At 39.9% G+C, this 17,822-nt stretch overlaps 1 protein-coding gene across 4 annotated transcripts in view; it reads right to left on the bottom strand.

Annotated features, from left to right (window-relative positions):
• The window catches only part of ARSB (arylsulfatase B), a 181,746-nt gene that overhangs the window by 60,279 nt on the left and 103,645 nt on the right, over nt 1-17,822 (bottom strand). For all 4 annotated transcript variants that reach the window (XR_015135495.1, XR_015135494.1, XM_086323125.1 and 1 more), the window contains one exon: nt 1,574-1,644. Coding sequence is in view for 2 of the 4 variants with exons in the window: in XM_086323125.1 (XP_086179251.1) it covers nt 1,574-1,644 (71 nt within the window). In the remaining 2 variants the exon portion in view is untranslated. The remainder of the gene's footprint in view (nt 1-1,573; nt 1,645-17,822) is intronic.

The raw sequence follows: 17,822 nt of genomic DNA, 5'->3' as shown, positions 1-17,822 counted from the left end.
GAACCAGCGGCTGCACGCCCAAAATCAACACAACATTGTAGATCAAGCACATCCCACTCTAAAATAAAAATTAAATTTTAAAAATGTAAAAACTATTCTCAACTTGCACCCAGCCACTATTTTAAAAGAGATTGCATTGAACCCATAGATAAGCTGAGGGGATATTGTCATCATAGCAATATTTCTTAATTAATCACCTATTTTATACATAGTATCAATTGTGTATATATGTCAATCCCAATCTCCCAGTTCATCCGTCTCCTATTCCCCCTCGGGGTCTATATGGTTGAGCTCTATATCTGTGTCTCTGTTTCTGCTTGGCAAATAAGATAATCTATATCATTTTTCTAGATCCCACATATATGTAGCAATATATAATATTTGCTTTTCTCTGACTTACTTTTTTTCTTTGTAATTTATTGTTTTATTGAAGGATAATTGCTTTACAGAATTTTGCTGTTTTCTGTCAAACCTCAACATGAATCAGCCATAGGTGTACATACATCCCCTCCCTTTTGAGCCTCCCTCCCATCTCCCTCCCCATCCCACCCCTCTAGGTTGATACAGAGCTCCTGTTTGAGTTTCCTGAGCCATACGGCAAATTCCTGTTGGTTATCTATTTTATATATGGTAATATAAGTTTCCATGTTACTCTCTCCATACATCTCACCCTCTCCTCCCCTCTCCCCATAAGTCTATTCTCTATGTCTGTTTCTCCATTGCAAACACATTAAAAGATGCTCAACACTGCTCATTATTAGAGAAATGCAAATCAAAACCACAATGAGATATCACCTCACACCAGTCAGAATAGCCATCATCAAAAGGTCTACAAACAATAAATGCTGGAGAGGGTGTGGAGAAGAGGGAATACTCATGCACTGTTGGTGGGAATGTAAATTGATACAGCCACTATGGAAGACGGTATGGAGATTCCTTAAGAAACTTGGAATAAAACCACCATATGACCCAGCAATCCCACTCCTAGGCACATACCCTGAGGAAACCAAAATTGAAAAAGATACACATACACCCATGTTCAATGCAGCACTATTTACAATGGCTAGAACACGGAAGCAACCTAGATGCCCATCGACAGATGAATGGATAAAGAAGTTGTGGTACATATACACAATGGAATATTACCCAGCCATGAAAAGAATGCATTTGAGTCCGTTCTGATGAGGTGGATGAAACTAGAACCTATCATACAGAGTAAAGTGAGTCAGAAAGAGAAAGATAAGTATCATATTCTAACGCACATATACAGAATCTAGAAAAACGGTACCGAAGAATGTATTTATAGGGCAGCAATGGGTTCTCCTTTTATAGATGGGAAAGCTGGGGCTCGGGGAGGGAACAGGCTTAGAAGCTCACATAGCTCATTAGCAGCATTCACCGTGTCTGTCAACAAAGCCCAGGGACACTGGTGGCACAGGTGCCATGGAGAAATGTTCACTTTTACAGCGAACTCAAGTGGAAAAGGAGAATTAGGCTAGAGAGCCACTGGGCAATAAAACCATCTTTGTAAGCCAAAGAGACGTAAGTTAGCAGCAATAAACAACGTACTCACAGGGCGCAGTATCTACAAAGTTTGGGTCGATATTGTGCAGCAGCTCCATTCTGGGGGACGGGCTTCCTTCACTGAAAAAGAATTTTTTAGAAAATGTTAATTTCCTCTTTCAAATGGGTATGAGTAACTGTAATACTTCCTTTCCTTGTACTTATAGGAAATAACAAAACTGCCAGTTAACAACTCTGTCATGAATTCAGAGGCCTCCAAAATCTGTGGTTGTGCATCTTCAAGTAGTCATCGCTTGTCTACATTGTCACAATGACTGAATGTTTACATAACAACTTCAGTGTCAAGCATGTGACCATTACAAAGATGAGTTCTGTGACCCTTTGCAATAAATAATGTGACTGTATTTAAACATGACCATTCATTACAGCAGTGAAATGAGAACTCTAGTGTAGGCTCCACACTGAACACTCACAGGGAAAGGAAGAAACAGCATCTGCTAAGATGGCAGTGCCCATATCACAGATGCAGCCTTTTAAATGAGCCCATATGAGAAAAATGAGTGTCTTCTGCATCTAAATTTATAGTGTGAAACTTACATGCAATATAAATACATATGAAATAGTTATATCTCTTTAAGACTTTTTATTTTTTATTTTTTTAATTTATATATATATTTTTTACTTTACAATATTGTACTGGTTTCGCCATACATCAACATGCATCCGCCACGGGTGTACACGTGTTCCCCATCCGGAACCCCCCTCCCACCTCCCTGCCCATACCATCTCTCTGGGTTATCCCAGTGCACCAGCCCCAAGCTTCCTGTATCCTGCCATATGTGCAAGTGCAATCACAACTCACATTAGTGTTGAAAACAAACTTGGAAAGCAGTTCAACCTGCTCATGTTTCAAATGAGAAAGACACATAGTAAGTTATTGGCCAAATATTTGGTTGTGAGTGTTTTTTTTTAAAAATTGGGAGCATAAACATCACCAGTTGTACACAAGGTGTGCAAAAAGCACCCAGATCACTTTGCTCGTATAGATCCAGCCTTATGGAAGAAGTTCTTAGACATAACTTCAATCGTTGGGAGACTCCGAAGGACTACTTGATAATACAACATAATGTTGCAAAATACTACTAATACTACAGGATTTGTCCACATCTGAATAACAAATAAAGCCCCTAATGTAACCAAGAATACATGCTTCAATGTCCACATACCAAACTCACAGTTAGTTGTCTACAGTAGTGGTTTAGGATTTCAAGGACTCGTAAATTTTCAAAAAATCTGGGTTGTGAACGGCAATGTTATACTTGCCAAGCATGGAAAACTTAAAACAAACCTCATGAATAAAAAACAAAACCAAAAAAACTTTCAACTATCATCACCATCCATTATTTTACAAAATAAAGGTAATTTTAATGGCAACAAAAGTTAGGACAAATACAGTCTCAGAATAAGAAACAATCCTTTAAAGTGAATATATTTAACTTCAGGATTCTATAAGATTTCCTTTTTCCTCTCTACTCCATAAAAGCCTCTAACTAGAGAGTGGGAGGAAAACATACAAGGACGCTTCTAGGCCTGGGGGCAGCTCTGTGCATGTGTGGGGCTATTTCCTGGGGCTTCTCATTTTCTTCCTGACACATTTAACTAATGACCTGTATATCATGGAGACTGTCAACCAATCCAAAATGATAGGAACTAGGGTTTCATCCCAGAAGCTCTGAATATAAGTAGGGATGATAAGCAAAAAAAAGATGAAGATAAGGAAATCTTAACAGAATGGTGATGTCTAATTTGTGAGGTTAAAAAAAGCAAGCAAACAGAGCTAAAATCTGGTTGATAAAAATAGCAAGTAAGTCAGGAGGGGAAATCAGAATAAAAACATTTGAAAGTCTTTGTATTATTTGGAAGAGGATACAACTGTACATTAAATTTAGATTTTAGCAAAGTAAAATTTACATGTTGAAATTTTAGGTAACTTAGAAACAAAGGTATGACTTTTCTGGACTAAAACAAAACAGAATTCATTCAATCCAAAAAAAAAAAGACAAGAAAGAAGGTGGAGGAACTTCCAGATTTCTCATCTTTATAAGTAGAGCTCACTGGAATACCCCAAAGTACTAGGCATGGTTAAATAAAAGATATTTTTTCCAATAATTTTTAAAGGGAATTTATTTGTATATCAGGAGAAGGCAATGGCACCCCACTCCAGTACTCTTGCCTGGAAAATCCCATGGATGGGGAGCCTGGTAGGCTGCAGTCCATGGGGTCGCTAGGAGTCGGACACGACTAAGCAACTTCACTTTCACTTTTCACTTTCTCACATTGGAGAAGGAAATGGCAACCCACTCCAGTATTCTTGCCTGGAGAATCCCAGGGACGGGGGAGCCTGGGGGGCTGCCATCTTGGGGTTGCACAGAGTCGGACACAACTGAGCAACTTCACTTTCACTTTATCTGTATATCATTCATTTCATTTTTTCATTATTCAGAAGAGCCACAGATACTGCAAAATAATGAAACTTAATAGCAAGAGATGAATTTTGAAACTAAAGGTTATGAGTAATCCCAGTGATGAATTATTTGCTGGGGAAAATCATCGCAGGTAGAATCTCATGATGCAGACAGGAGTGAAAAAACCAAAAGTCAACCAACATTTTTAAGTCATGTATGTAGTGATGCTACTTTTTAAAATCTACTAATCAGGATATTTTGATAAGGACGTGGTCAGAGATATAAGCCAAGGAAATACAAAATAAGACAAGTGATTTAAACAATAACCAAATACCATTAGAGACTTCAAGTTATTAAATAAGTCAAGAAAACTACATGTACATTTAAAGGAACTGAATTATCATAAATCTTGGGTTGCATGTGTGCTAAGTCTCTTCAGTGATGTCTGACTCTTTGGGACCCTATGGGCTGCCAGGCTCCTCTGTCCATGGGATTCTCCAGGCAAGAACACTGGAGTGGGTTGCTATGCCCTCTTCCAGGGGATATTCTTGACCCAGAGATCGAACCCATGTCTCTTAAGCCTCCTGCATTGGTAAGCGGGTTCTTTACCACTAGGGCCACCTGGGAAGCCCAAACTTTGGGTTCAGTTCAGTTCAGTCGCTCAGTCGTGTCCGACTCTTTGCGACCCCATGAATCGCAGCACGCCAGGCCTCCCTGTCCATCACCAACTCCCGGAGTTCACTCAGACTCACGTCCATGGAGTCAGTGATGCCATCCAGCCATCTCATCCTCTGTTGTCCCCTTCTCCTCCTGCCCCCAATCCCTCCCAGCATCAGGGTCTTTTCCAGTGAGTCAACTCTTCGCATGAGGTGGCCAAAGTACTGGAGTTTCAGCTTTAGCATCAGTCCTTCCAAAGAAATCCCAGGGCTGATCTCCTTTAGAATGGACTGGTTGGATCTCCTTGCAGTCCAAGGGACTCTCAAGAGTCTTCTCCAGCACCACAGTTCAAAAGCATCAATTCTTCAGTGCTCAGCTTCCTTCACAGTCCAACTCTCACATCCATACATGACCACAGGAAAACCATAGCCTTGACTAGATGGACCTTTGTTGGCAAAGGTTACCCCACATCAAAATATGAGAAGTTATTAAAATCCTTAGACAAGCTCATGTACCTATTCCCTGGGGCTAGTCCTTTGGAAAGTGATGGATTTTAGAAATATCTCCAGGTGGATTTTTAAAAAATGCATACATACATGTAAAGGGAAGATGGTGATAATGGAAATATGATAAAATGTACACCAAACTATTAGCTGGGACGGGGGGATGGGTTGGGACACTACAAGACTTTCGACAGTGCTTTATACAGCTGCATGCATCATTATTGTCATCAGAAAAATTTTAAGATTCTTTTTAAGGTAGTATATAGCTTGTGAACATTTTTATTATTTCATAAAGACTTTAAAAAGCATGAAAAGAGAAAACTCAGATAGTTTACAGAATTGGGGAATTTAAAGACAGGAAAATGACCCATGGTCATGTTGTACCTGCAGTATTTAAACACATCAGTTGATTTTTGGAATTTAATTGCACGCCACTCACTCATGCTATCACATACTGGTAATAACTGATCATGTGATTTCCCTCTCAGTATGTAGAAATGTCCTGGTATGTTTAATATCAGACTTGCCTTTAACAAAAGGTAGAAAACACAGTAAAGGTATTATGGTCACTGGGTTGGTTCTCAAGTCTCAACACGTACATCACTTCTTTCATTTTGATAAAGGGTTCAGGGTTTCAGTGCCTAAGATGGAGGGAATAAGAGAGAAAAGAGAGGGAGATGTTAAGGAGAAAGGAGGGAGGCAGAAAAGCTGGAGGAGGAGGAGGAGGAGGAAAAGGGGCTGTGGGTTTCCTTTAACAGTTACGCATTAAGTTAGCACAGATCACTAGAGCACTGACACACAGACACACACACAGATGCATACACACACACACACGCACACACACACCCCAACTCCTGAAGGCACAGAACCCATGTGGCTCATTTCAATGGAGACAAGCGTGCCGTATATTGATGCTGAAACAGAGTAGACTCAAGTCACCCGGGGAAGAGCACGTGGAGACTAAGGCTGGTGGAGGGGGATGAAATGAGAGACCACGAAGACCAACTCTGTGAGCTTTGTGACTCTGTCTAGGAGACACTTTAGAGTCATGATTCTGCAAAGACCAGTGAGGGTAGAGAGACTCCGGTCGTAACAAGGTGAGGCCCATTGTTGGCGAGGGGCGTCCTTCATGCCCAGGAAGAGCACCTCCCACCCAGCTCAGCTCCCATTGCCTGTAAGCATTCAATCTCCCCAGAACTGGGACTGGACACCAATACTGGGACACTGGTACCCTGGTTATTGGGAAGGATTATCTATTGCTGAATTAATATATTAACACTCTTTTTTAAAGAGCAAAAAAACAGAAAAGTTCAGTAAGTAGCTGCTGAACATTTTGTGGTAGAATTTAAAAACACTCTTCTCTCAAGAACCACAGATCCTTGGCCACTTAAATTTGCATAGTCTCCAATAATCGTATATTATAAAAAGAGATCTCACTCTTGTACTTGGAGGGGAAAATGCTTGGTCATTTTTTTTTTTTACTTTTTCAATGTCTTTTTAGGGCAAACCTTCCCTACTATTGTCTTACTCCCATTCCTTCCCTGCGCTTCTGGAAATTTTTGACATCAATGATCTCCATTTGTTTATGCATGTTCCTCAGTCCTCTATGTTGAAAACAAAATATATTTTATTTTAAAATACTTGTCTTTTCTTCTTTTTGCCACTAAATGTCCCCAAACAGTACGTTTATACCAGTTATTCTTAATTTGTATCACATTAAAATCACCTAGAAGCTTCTAAAATCCAGATGCTATACCTCATACCAGTAGCATCACTGGGGGGTGGAACCCAGGCGTCAGTATAACTCCCAGATGATTCCAACATGCAGCCAAGATTGCGAATCACTGACCTGGGGCAATGCTTCTCAAACTTTAGATAACTTGGGGCTTTTGTTAAATTGTGGATTCTGATTTACTAGAGCCAGGGTGAAGGCTGCCCAGGAATCTACATTTTTAACAGGGTCCCCAGTGATACTGGTCTGAGGACCACACTTTGAGTAGCGAGACTGGTAGAAATTTCCTGGAGTCCTCTTACTGGGATCTGAACTTTTCTAGAGTTTCCTAAATTAGAAGCTCATTTAGATTAGAGCTGATTCTAGAGCAGTGATTCTCAATCTTGGCTACACAATGCAATCACCTGGGGAACTTCAAAAAATACTGATGCTTGAGTTTCACCATAAGAGAACGATCTCATTGATCCGGGGTTCAGCTTGGGCATAAAGACTTACAAAAGTATCCAAGTTGATTATTTTGTCACATTAGCTTTACTGAAATATAACTTACAAACCATATGATTTATAATGTTTTCAAGGTACATCCATTTTATAGCATGTATCAGTACAACTACCTTTTAAATGGCTGAATAATAGTCATCATATGGATATATCATAATGTCTTTATTTACTCATCATTTTATGGCCATTTGAGTTGTTTCTACATTTTTTGCCTATAATGAATACTTATGTAAAGGATTTTGTACGGACATTTGTTTTAATTTCTCTTGGGGGTGTATCTAGGAGTAGACTTGCTACATCTACTTTATATATTTAAACTTTTAAGGACCTGCTAAACTAGTTTCCAAAGCAGCTGGACCATCTTACACTCTTACTAGCTATGTATGAGCATTCCAATTTCTCCCTATCCTCTTCTTAGTGGTACTTACAAATGTCTGTCTTTTTTATTACAGCCATCCTAGCTGGTATGAAGGGGTATTTCACTGGAGTTTTGATTTACATTTTCCTTCTCATGTGCATATTGATCATTTATACAACTTCTTTGGAGGAAATGTCTATTCAGATCCTTTGCTCATTTAAAAATGGGCTATTCATCTGTTTATGATTGACTGCAAGTATTCTTAATATGTTCTGAACACAAGTCCTATATCAGATACATGATTTGCTAATATTTTCTCCAGTTCTGTGAGTTGTTTTTTTACTTTCTTGATAGTATCATTTGCAGAAAAAAAAGTTTAAAATTTTGGTTTAGAACAACTTATCTTTTCTTTTGTTGCTTTTTGGTATTTTTTTCTAAGAAACTGCCTAATCCAAAGTCACAGAGTTTTATTCTTATGTTTTCTTCTAAAACTGTTATAATTTTAGTTGTTACTTTCATGTCTATGATCCATTTTAAGTTAATTTCTGTGTATTCTGTGAGGTAGGAATTTAATTTCATCCTTTTGCATGTGAATATCTAGGTATCCCAGTAATATTTATTGAAAAGATTATTCTTCCCAATTGAACTATATTGGCATCCTTGTCAAAAACACAACTGATTCTCCCAATTTAAAAGTGGGAAGAAGAACTGATTAGACATTGTCCCAAAGAGGAAATGCAGGTGGTCAACAGGTGCATGAAAAGATACTCAACATCGATAATCATTATGGAAATGCAAATCAAAATCACAACGAGATATCACTTCACACCTGTCAGAATGGCTATTATCAAAAAGAATACAAATAACAAATCTGGTGAGGATACAAAGAAAGGGAACCCTCATACACTTGTGGCAAGAGTGCAAATTGGTACAGTCATTGTGGAAAAGAGAATAGAGGTTTCTCAAAAACTAAAAACAGAACTACCATATGACCCAGCAAATTTATGACTGCCAAGATATGGAAGTAAGTTTTCACCATCACATGGATGAATAAAAAAGATGTGGTAGATATACATAATGGAGTACTATTCAACCCTAAAAAAGAGAGACATTTTGCCATTTGTAACAACATGGATGGACCTGAAAGGCATTATGCTAAGTGAAATGAGACAGAGAAAGACAAATACTGTATGATACCATTCTGCGTGGAATCTTAAAAAGTACAGCGCTTCAGCAAGTGGTGCTGGGAAAGCTGGACAGCTGCATGTAAATCACTGAAGTTCGAATACTCCCTCACACCACACACAATAATAAACCGAAAGTTCCTTAAAGACTTAAATAGAAGACATGATACCATAAAATTCCTAGAAGATAATATAGGCAAAGCATTCTCTGATATAAATTGTACCAATATTTTCTTAGGTCAGTCTCCCAGGGCAGTGAATGAAAGCAGAAAGAAACAAATGGGACCTAATCAAACTTATAAGCTTTTGCAGCAAAGAAAACCATCAATAAAATGAAAAGACAACCTATATAATGGGAGAAAATATTTGCAAATGATGCTACTGACAAGGGCTTAATTTCCAAAATATACAAACTCAGTACATAATTCAGTAACAAAAAACCAAACAACGCAATTGAACAATAGGCATAAGACCTAAATAGATATTTCTCCAAAGAAGACATAAAAATGGTCAATAGGCACATGAAAAAATGCTCAATATCGCTAGTTGTTAGAGAAACACAAATCAAAACCACAATAAGGCATCACATCACACTGGTCAAAATGATTATCATTAAAACGTCTTAAGAATAATAAGTGTTAGAGAGGGTGTGGAGAAAAGCAAACCTTTCTACACTGCTGGTTAGAATGTAAATTGGTGCAGCCACTATGAGAAACAGTATAGAGTTTCCTTAGAAAGCTAAAAATAGAGTGGCAATACGATTCAACAATCCCGTGCCTGGGCTTATATCCTGAGAAGATGAAAGCTCTAATTCAAAAAGATAGCAGCCCAGTGTTCATGGCAGCACTATTTATGATAGCCAAGACGTAGAACCAACCTAGTGTTTACTGAGAGATGAACACATATGTACATAAACAAAATGTGGCATATGTGGATATGTATTACACAACAGAATATTACATAGTCATAAAAAAGAATGAAATAATGCCATTTGCATCAACATGGATACCATACTAAGTGAAGTAAGAGAAGACAAAAATGTGATATCCCTTATATGTGGAATCTAAAAAATTATACAAATGAATTTATATACAAAACAGAAACAGACTCACAGACACAGAAAAAATATTTATGGTGACTAAAAGGGAAAGGGGTAAGGACGGGTCAGTGAGGAGTTTGGGACTGTTAGATACAAACTACCATCGTCTAGTCAAGGCTATGGTTTTTCCTGTGGTCATGTATGGATGGGAGAGTTGGACTGTGAAGAAAGCTGAGTGCCGAAGAATCGATGCTTTTGAACTGTGGTGTTGGAGAAGACTCTTGAGAGTCCCTTGGACTGCAAGGAGATCCAACCAGTCCACCCTAAAGGAGATCAGTCCTGGGTATTCTTTGGAAGGAATGATGCTAAAGCTGAAACTCCAGTACTTTGGCCACCTCATGCGAAGAGTTGACTCACTGGAAAAGACCCTGATGCTGTGAGGGATTGGGGGCAGGAGGAGAAGGGGACGACAGAGGATGAGATGGCTGGATGGCATCACTGATTCGATGGACGTGAGTCTGAGTGAACTCCGGGAGTTGGTGATGGACAGGGAGGCCTGGCGTGGTGCGATTCATGGGGTCGCAAAGAGTCGGACACGACTGAGCGACTGAACTGAACTGACCATACATAAAACAGATAAACAACAAGGTCCTACTATACAGCACAGGGAACTACATGCAGTATCTTGTAATAACCTATAACGGAAAGGAATTTGAAAAAAATATTTATATACATATATATATATATGAATCACTTTGCTGTACATCAGAAACCAACACAATATTGTAAATCAACTATACTTCAATTTAAAAATAAAAAAATACAACAAACTAGTGAATATAACAAGAAAGGAGTGGACTCACAGACATACAGAACAATAAAACAAAGTAGCAGCTGTCAGTGGGGAGAGGGAAGGAGGGACTGGAGGTACAAACTATTATGTATAGTATTCTTGTATGCAAGCTACAAGAATACATTGTACAACATAGGGGATATAACCAACATTTTATAATAACTATAAGTGCAAAATAACCTTCAAAAATTGTGAATCTCTACAAAAATTGTGAATCTCTGTTATATAAATTATATACTTATAATTTAATCTCTATTATATAAAGTATATACTTATAATTTATATAATATTGTACAGTAACTATACTTCAATAACAAACATACACATGCTGCTGCTCCTGCTAAGTCACTTCAGTCGTGTCCGACTCTGTGCGACCCCATAGACGGCAGCCACCAGGCTCCCCCATCCCTGGGATTCTCCAGGCAAGAACACTGGAGTGGGTTGCCATTTCCTTCTCCAATGCATGAAAGTGAGAAGTGAAAGTGAAGTCGCTCAGTCGTGTCCGACTCTTAGCGATCCCATGGACTGCAGCCCACTAGGCTCCTCCATCCATGGGATTTTCCAGGCAAGAGTACTGGAGTGGGGTGCCATTGCCTTCTCCGAAACATAGACATATGTACACATAAATACAGCTGATTCTCCCACACAGTTTAGGATGAGAATCACCAATCTCAAGCCTTGCTATCTGAGGGCACCACATCTGATTATATATTCTAAATTCTTGATTTTTTTTTGTAGAACAAAAAGATGAGGGCTAAGTTTTTAGGATATTTATGTAATGAGCCCATGTATAATTCTATAAGACTTCCTTTCCTTCTTGAAAGGAAGGAAACTTCATTCATCCTTTTGATGAAGGATATTGATAACTTCCTACATCCATTTCTTTTATATGCCCTTGAATAAGTACCTTGAACACAAACTTTTAGCATATGATACAATTTCTTCTATAAAGGTGTGTACAACAAAGTGAGCTATGGGGTGGGGGAAATGTTTTCTATATTCAAAACAGTTTTCAGCAATATCAACTGTATAATCATCACAATCTTTGCAGAATAAATAATGGCCAAATAAAACTCATTAAATGTTCATGGGATTGATCACTGTTATACCATGGTAACTTTTATCTTCTAACGTATCTATTGATATGTATTTATAGGTAATGCTACAATTATTGTGGTTTTTCATGATTCTTTTGGATATCACACTTTCCAAAAGTTTCATTTCCACACAAAGAAAGCACTAGAAAGTGGACAGTGTCAATTGCTTCCGTGTTTTACAGCCTCCCCTCCACCATTTCTGAACGCTTCACTGTTCATGTGAAGCCCTGCACTGTCTTTAAGAGCGTAGCCTTTCAGGGTCTGCATCTCAACTCCACAAGATTATATAAACTTGAGCCTTGTTTTTCTCTCTAGCAGGAGGTGGACAAAAGTACCTACTTACAAGGCTGTATGAGGATTAAGCAGGGAAACATATGCAAAGTGCTTGGGCTACATAGTGAGTACTGAAAGACTAGAGATCTCTTTAAGAAAATTAGAGATACCAAGGGAATATTTCCTGCAAAGATGGGCACAATAAAGGACAGAAATGGCATAGACCTAACAGAAGCAGAAGATATTAAGAAGAGGTGGCAAAAATACACAGAAGAACTATACAAAAAAGATCTTCACGACCCAGATAATCACTATGGTATGATCCCTCACCTAGAGCCAGACATCTTGGAATGCAAAGTCAAGTGGGCCTTTGGAAGTATGGCTACAAATAAAGCTAGTGGAGGTGATGGAATTCCAGTTGAGCTATTTCAAATCCTAAAAGATGATGCTGTGAAAGTGCTGCACTCAATATGCTAGCAAATTTGGAAAACTCAGTAGCAGCCACAGGACTGGAAAAGGTCAGTTTTCATTCGAATCCCAAAGAAGGGCAATGCCAGAGAATGCTCAAACTACCACACAATTGCACTCATTTCACATGCTAGCAGAGTAATGCTCAAAATTCTCCAAGCTAGGCTTCAACAGTATGTGAACCATGAACTTCTAGATGTTCAAGCTGGATTTAGAAAAGGCAGAGGAACTAGAGATCAAAATGCCAACATCTGTTGGATTACAGAAAAAGCAAGAGAATTCCAGGCAAACATATGCTTTATTGACTACACCAAAGCCTTTGACTGTGTGAATCACAACAAACTGTGGAAAATTCTTCAAGAGATGGGAATACCAGACCACCTGACCTGCCTCCCAAGAAATCTGTATGCAGGTCAGGAAGCAATAGTTAGAACTGGACATGGAACAACAGACTGGTTCCAAATCAGGAAAGGAGTACATTGGGGCTATATATTGTCACCCTGCTTATTTAACTTATATGCAGAGTACATCATGAGAAACGCTGGGTTGGATGAAGCACAAGCTGGAATCAAGATTGCCGGGAGAAATATCAATAACCAGAGATATGCAGGTGACACCACCCTTATGGCAGAAACTGAAGAACTAGAGTCTCTTGATGGAAGTGAAAGAGGAGAGTGAAAAAGTTGGCTTAAAACTCAACATTCAGAAAACTAAGATCATGGCATCCGGTCCCATCACTTCATGGCAAATAGATGGGAAACTGTGGAAATAGTAAGAGACTTAATTTTGGGGGGCTCCAAAATCACTGCAGATGGTGACTGTAGCCATGAAATTAAAAGACGCTTGCTCCTTAGAAGAAAAGTTATGACCAACCTAAACAGCATATTAAATAGCAGAGACATTACTTTGCCAACAAAGGTCTTTCTAGTCAAAGCTATTGTTTTTCCAGTAGTCATGTATGGATGTGAGAGTTGGACTACAAAGAAAGCTGAGTGCTGAAGAATTTATGCTTTTGAACTGTGGTGTTAGAGAAGACTCTTGAGAGTCCCTTGGACTATGAGGAGATCCAACCAGTCCATCCTAAAGGAAATCAGTCCTGGGTGTTCATTGGAAGGACTGATGCTAAAGCTGAAACTCCAATACTTTGGCCACCTGATGTGAAGAACTGACTCATTGGAAAAGACCCTGATGCTGGGAAAGACTGAAGGTAGGAAGAGAAGGGGACGACAGAGGATGAGATGGTTTGAGAGCGTCACCAACTCAATGGACATGGGTGTGAGTAAACTCTGGGAGTTGGTGATGGACAGGGAGGCCTGGCATGCTGTAGCCCATGGGATCGCAAAGAGTCGGACATGACTGAGTGACTGAACTGAACTGAATAAGCTGGTAGCTTAAAAACAATGACAACACCTTTTGTTGCAGAATTCAGATCCTGACTCTGTAAACATGGAAAGAATACAATCACAGATACAAGACTATAGCCTAGATAAGCTACATGAATAATATGTAAAACAATGGAACATTAATAATCCTATCTTTCCCTCTTTCTTGGCAAGAGTTCCCCTTAGAAATGCACTGATGTAGCTATAACTTCTTCCAAGTGAAAGTCTCTTTTGAGAAAAGCATCAGTGTCAAATACAGCCAAGTCACACAGTCCACTCATGAACTGCATATAAAAAAGGATACATTGCAATTTGTTATCTAGGAATTTCCCCAATGTTTTGAATTAAGCATATGGTATAGTTTAGCTGTATGTGCAATATTATCTTCATTAAACTGTTGATTACATTTGCAAAATGTAAATCTATAAATAATGACTGATGATGTTAATGGAAAATGATTTTCCAGTAATCACACAAGTTCATGAAATGCCCTGATTTTATTATAGCAGGTGTTTTTATTAGGGCAAATGTTTGGGCTCCAGGCTGATAGGAATGAAACAGAGCCATCTAATCAGCGTCTTTAAGCTAGGCGCCTAGGGGACTGTTCAGAGTTCTTTCTTCCTGCACAGTGCTCACAACCTGCCCTAGCAGACGATGATGGTCACGGGAGTAAGTGCCGTGACAGGAAGATTTATGCAAAGACAAAGAGCTGTAACGTACCCACTGGTATGGCGCATGTGCTCAGGCATGTCCGACTCTGTGATCCCATGGACTGTAACCCCCCAGGCTCCTTTGTCCATGGGATTTTTCAGGCATGAATACTGGAGTGGGTTGCCATTTCCTCTTCCAGAGGATATTCCTGACTCAGGGATTGATCCAGGATCTCCTGCATTGGCAGGTGGATTCTTTACTACCGAGCCACTCAGGAATGAGGAGTGGAGGTTGTTTCGGCCAAGTTCGTTTGAATAATAGTAGCTAGAATTTAGAGAGCATTTATTGTGTGCTTCACACCAGTGCAAATGTTTTGCGTGTACTATCTCATTTAATCTTCTACATTATGACAGACACAACCTTGGCACAGAGCAGTTGAGTGACTTACCAGATCATGTGTTTGGGCCAGTGACAGAACTGGGTTTGGAACTCAGGAAAACTCCTGAATTCCCCACTCAGAGCCAGTATGCTAAATTGTCTCCTCCATCAAATGTAGACATGGACTCAGTATCTTTTTAAATATATTACATTTCCATTCATTCAGCTTATTTTTAAGGATCCATTAACAAACATCTCTGTTTACTTCAAGTGCCTCTATTAACAAAAGAATTAATAATTTTTCTCCATCTTCTTCTCTTAAAGACTTATATAAAATGGTATACAGTTGTCTCTGATGCCATTTCATTTAGAACAGTTCAGTCACTCAGTCATGTCCAACTCTTTGAGACCCCGTGAACTGCAGCACGCCAGGCCTCTCTGTCCATCACCAACTCCTGGAGTCCACCCAAACCCATGTCCATTGAGTCGGTGATGCCATCCAACCATCTCATCCTCCGTCATTCCCTTCTCCTCCTGCCCCCAATCTCAATCTTTCCCAGCATCAGGATCTTTTCCAATGAGTCAGCTCTTCACATCAGGTGGCCAAAGTATTGGAGTTTCAGCTTCAACATCAGTCCTTCCAATGAACACCCAGGACTGATCTCCTTTAGGATGGACTGGTTGGATCTCACAGTTCAAGGGACTCTCAAGAGAGTCCCATTCTCAAGACTCTCAACACCACAGTTCAAAAGCATCAATTCTTCAGCACTCAGCTTTCTTTATAGTCCAACTGTCACATCCATACTGGAGAAGGCAATGGCAGCCCACCCCAGTACTCTTGCCTGGAAAATCCCATGGATGGAGGACCCTGGTAGGCTGCAGTCCATGGGGTCGCTAGGAGTTGGACACGACTCAGCAACTTCACTTTCACTTTTCACTTTCATCATTGGAGAAGGAAATGGCAACCCACTCTAGTGTTCTTGCCTGGAGAATCCCAGGGATGGGGGAGCCTGGTGGGCTGCCATCTTTGGGGTCACACAGAGTCAGACACAACTGAAGAGACTTAGCAGCAGCAGCACATCCATACATGACCACTGGAAAAACCATAGCCTTGACTAGACGGACCTTTGTTGGCAAAGTAATGTCTCTGCTTTTTAATATGCTGTCTAGGTTGGTCATAACTTTCCTTCCAAGGAGAAAGCATCTTTTAATTTCATGGCTGCAGTCACCTATCTGCAGTGATTTTGGAGCCCAGAACAATTCAAGGGCAGGCAGCTGCGATGGTGCATAAACGCGGCCGGGAGGAGCTACCGGCGCCCGAGGTCAGGGGCAGTGGCCGGGAGGAGCTACCCCACGTCTGAGGTAAGGAGCAGCAGCTGCGCCTTGCTGGAGCAGCCGTGAAGAGAGACCCCACGTCCAAGGTAAGAGAAACCCAAGTAGAGGTAGGCACTGAGAAAGGGCATCAGAGGGCAGACAGACAGAAACCACAGTCACAGACAACAGGCCAATCAGATCACATGGACCACAGCCTTGTCTAACTCAGTGAAACTAAGCCATGCCCTGTGGGGCTACCCAAGATGGGTGGGGCATGGTGGAGAGGTCTGACAGAATGTGGTCCACTGGAGAAGGGAATGGCAAACCACTTCAGTATTCTTGCCTTGAGAACCCCGTGAACAGTATGAAAAGGCAAAATGATAGGATACTGAAAGCGGAACTCCCCAGGTCGGTAGGTGCCCAATATGCTACTGGAGATCAGTGGAGAAATAACTCCAGAAAAAATGAAGGGATGGAGCCAAAACAAAAACAATACCCAGTTGTGGATGTGACTGGTGATAGAAGCAAGGTCCGATGCTGTAAAGAGCAATATTGCACAGGAACCTGGAATGTCAGGTCCATGAATCATGGCAAATTGGAAGTGGTCAAACAGGAGATGGCAAGAGTGAATGTTGACATTCTAGGAATCATTGAACTAAGATGGACTGGAATGGGTGAATTTAACTCAGAGGACCATTACATCTCTTCAGCCCTGGCTGAAGTGAGTGAAAATCCCCTCAGGACTTTGGCATCTGGTCTTCTCTTTGTTTCCTACTACTGTGGGCAGGAATCCCTTAGAAGAAATGGAGTAGCTATCATGGTCAACAAAAGAGTCCAAAATGCAGTACTTGGATGCAATCTCAAAAGCAACAGAACGATCTCTGTTCGTTTCCAAGGCAAACCATTCAATATCATGGTGATCCAAGTCTATGCCCCGACCAGTAACACCATTTCATTATTCAATTTTAATTTACCCAAATTTCATGTTTTCTGGGTTAGTTTTTTTTTTTTTTAATGGGGCAAGGATACACTGATCAGTAACTAGTTTCCAATATGCTATAAATATTTTCTAAAAGTCTACAGTTTCAGACACTGAGATCACAGCACTGTCCATTTATAAATAGAGTTTCCAGTTTTTGACTTTCATTTTCCAACTAGTTGAAGGGTTGGGCAGTAAAACATTTCCCATAAATAAATGAAGTGCTATGATATTCTACACTTCTTTTACCACTAGCTGCTGACCATCTGTCATAGCAAAGACACACCCTGGAGGACAATCTCAAATTTTTAGAAACAGAAATAGCCATGGCAATATTTCCAGACATGAATTTTTGAAAAAAAAAAAAAATTATTGATAAAAAATCCAAGAAACGCCCACAGATTATCTTCCATCCTGTTAACGTTCTGTAAGAATTATCATCATCCTTACTATCTTCCCCTAAA

Source organism: Bos grunniens, chromosome 10 (genome assembly GCF_055505025.1).
Source record: "Bos grunniens cultivar Pamir isolate PY7600 chromosome 10, Bosgru_T2T1.0, whole genome shotgun sequence".
Lineage (NCBI taxonomy): Eukaryota > Metazoa > Chordata > Mammalia > Artiodactyla > Bovidae > Bos > Bos grunniens.
The sequence above is the reverse complement of the archived record's forward strand: the minus strand, read 5'-3'. Positions and strand labels throughout refer to the sequence as shown.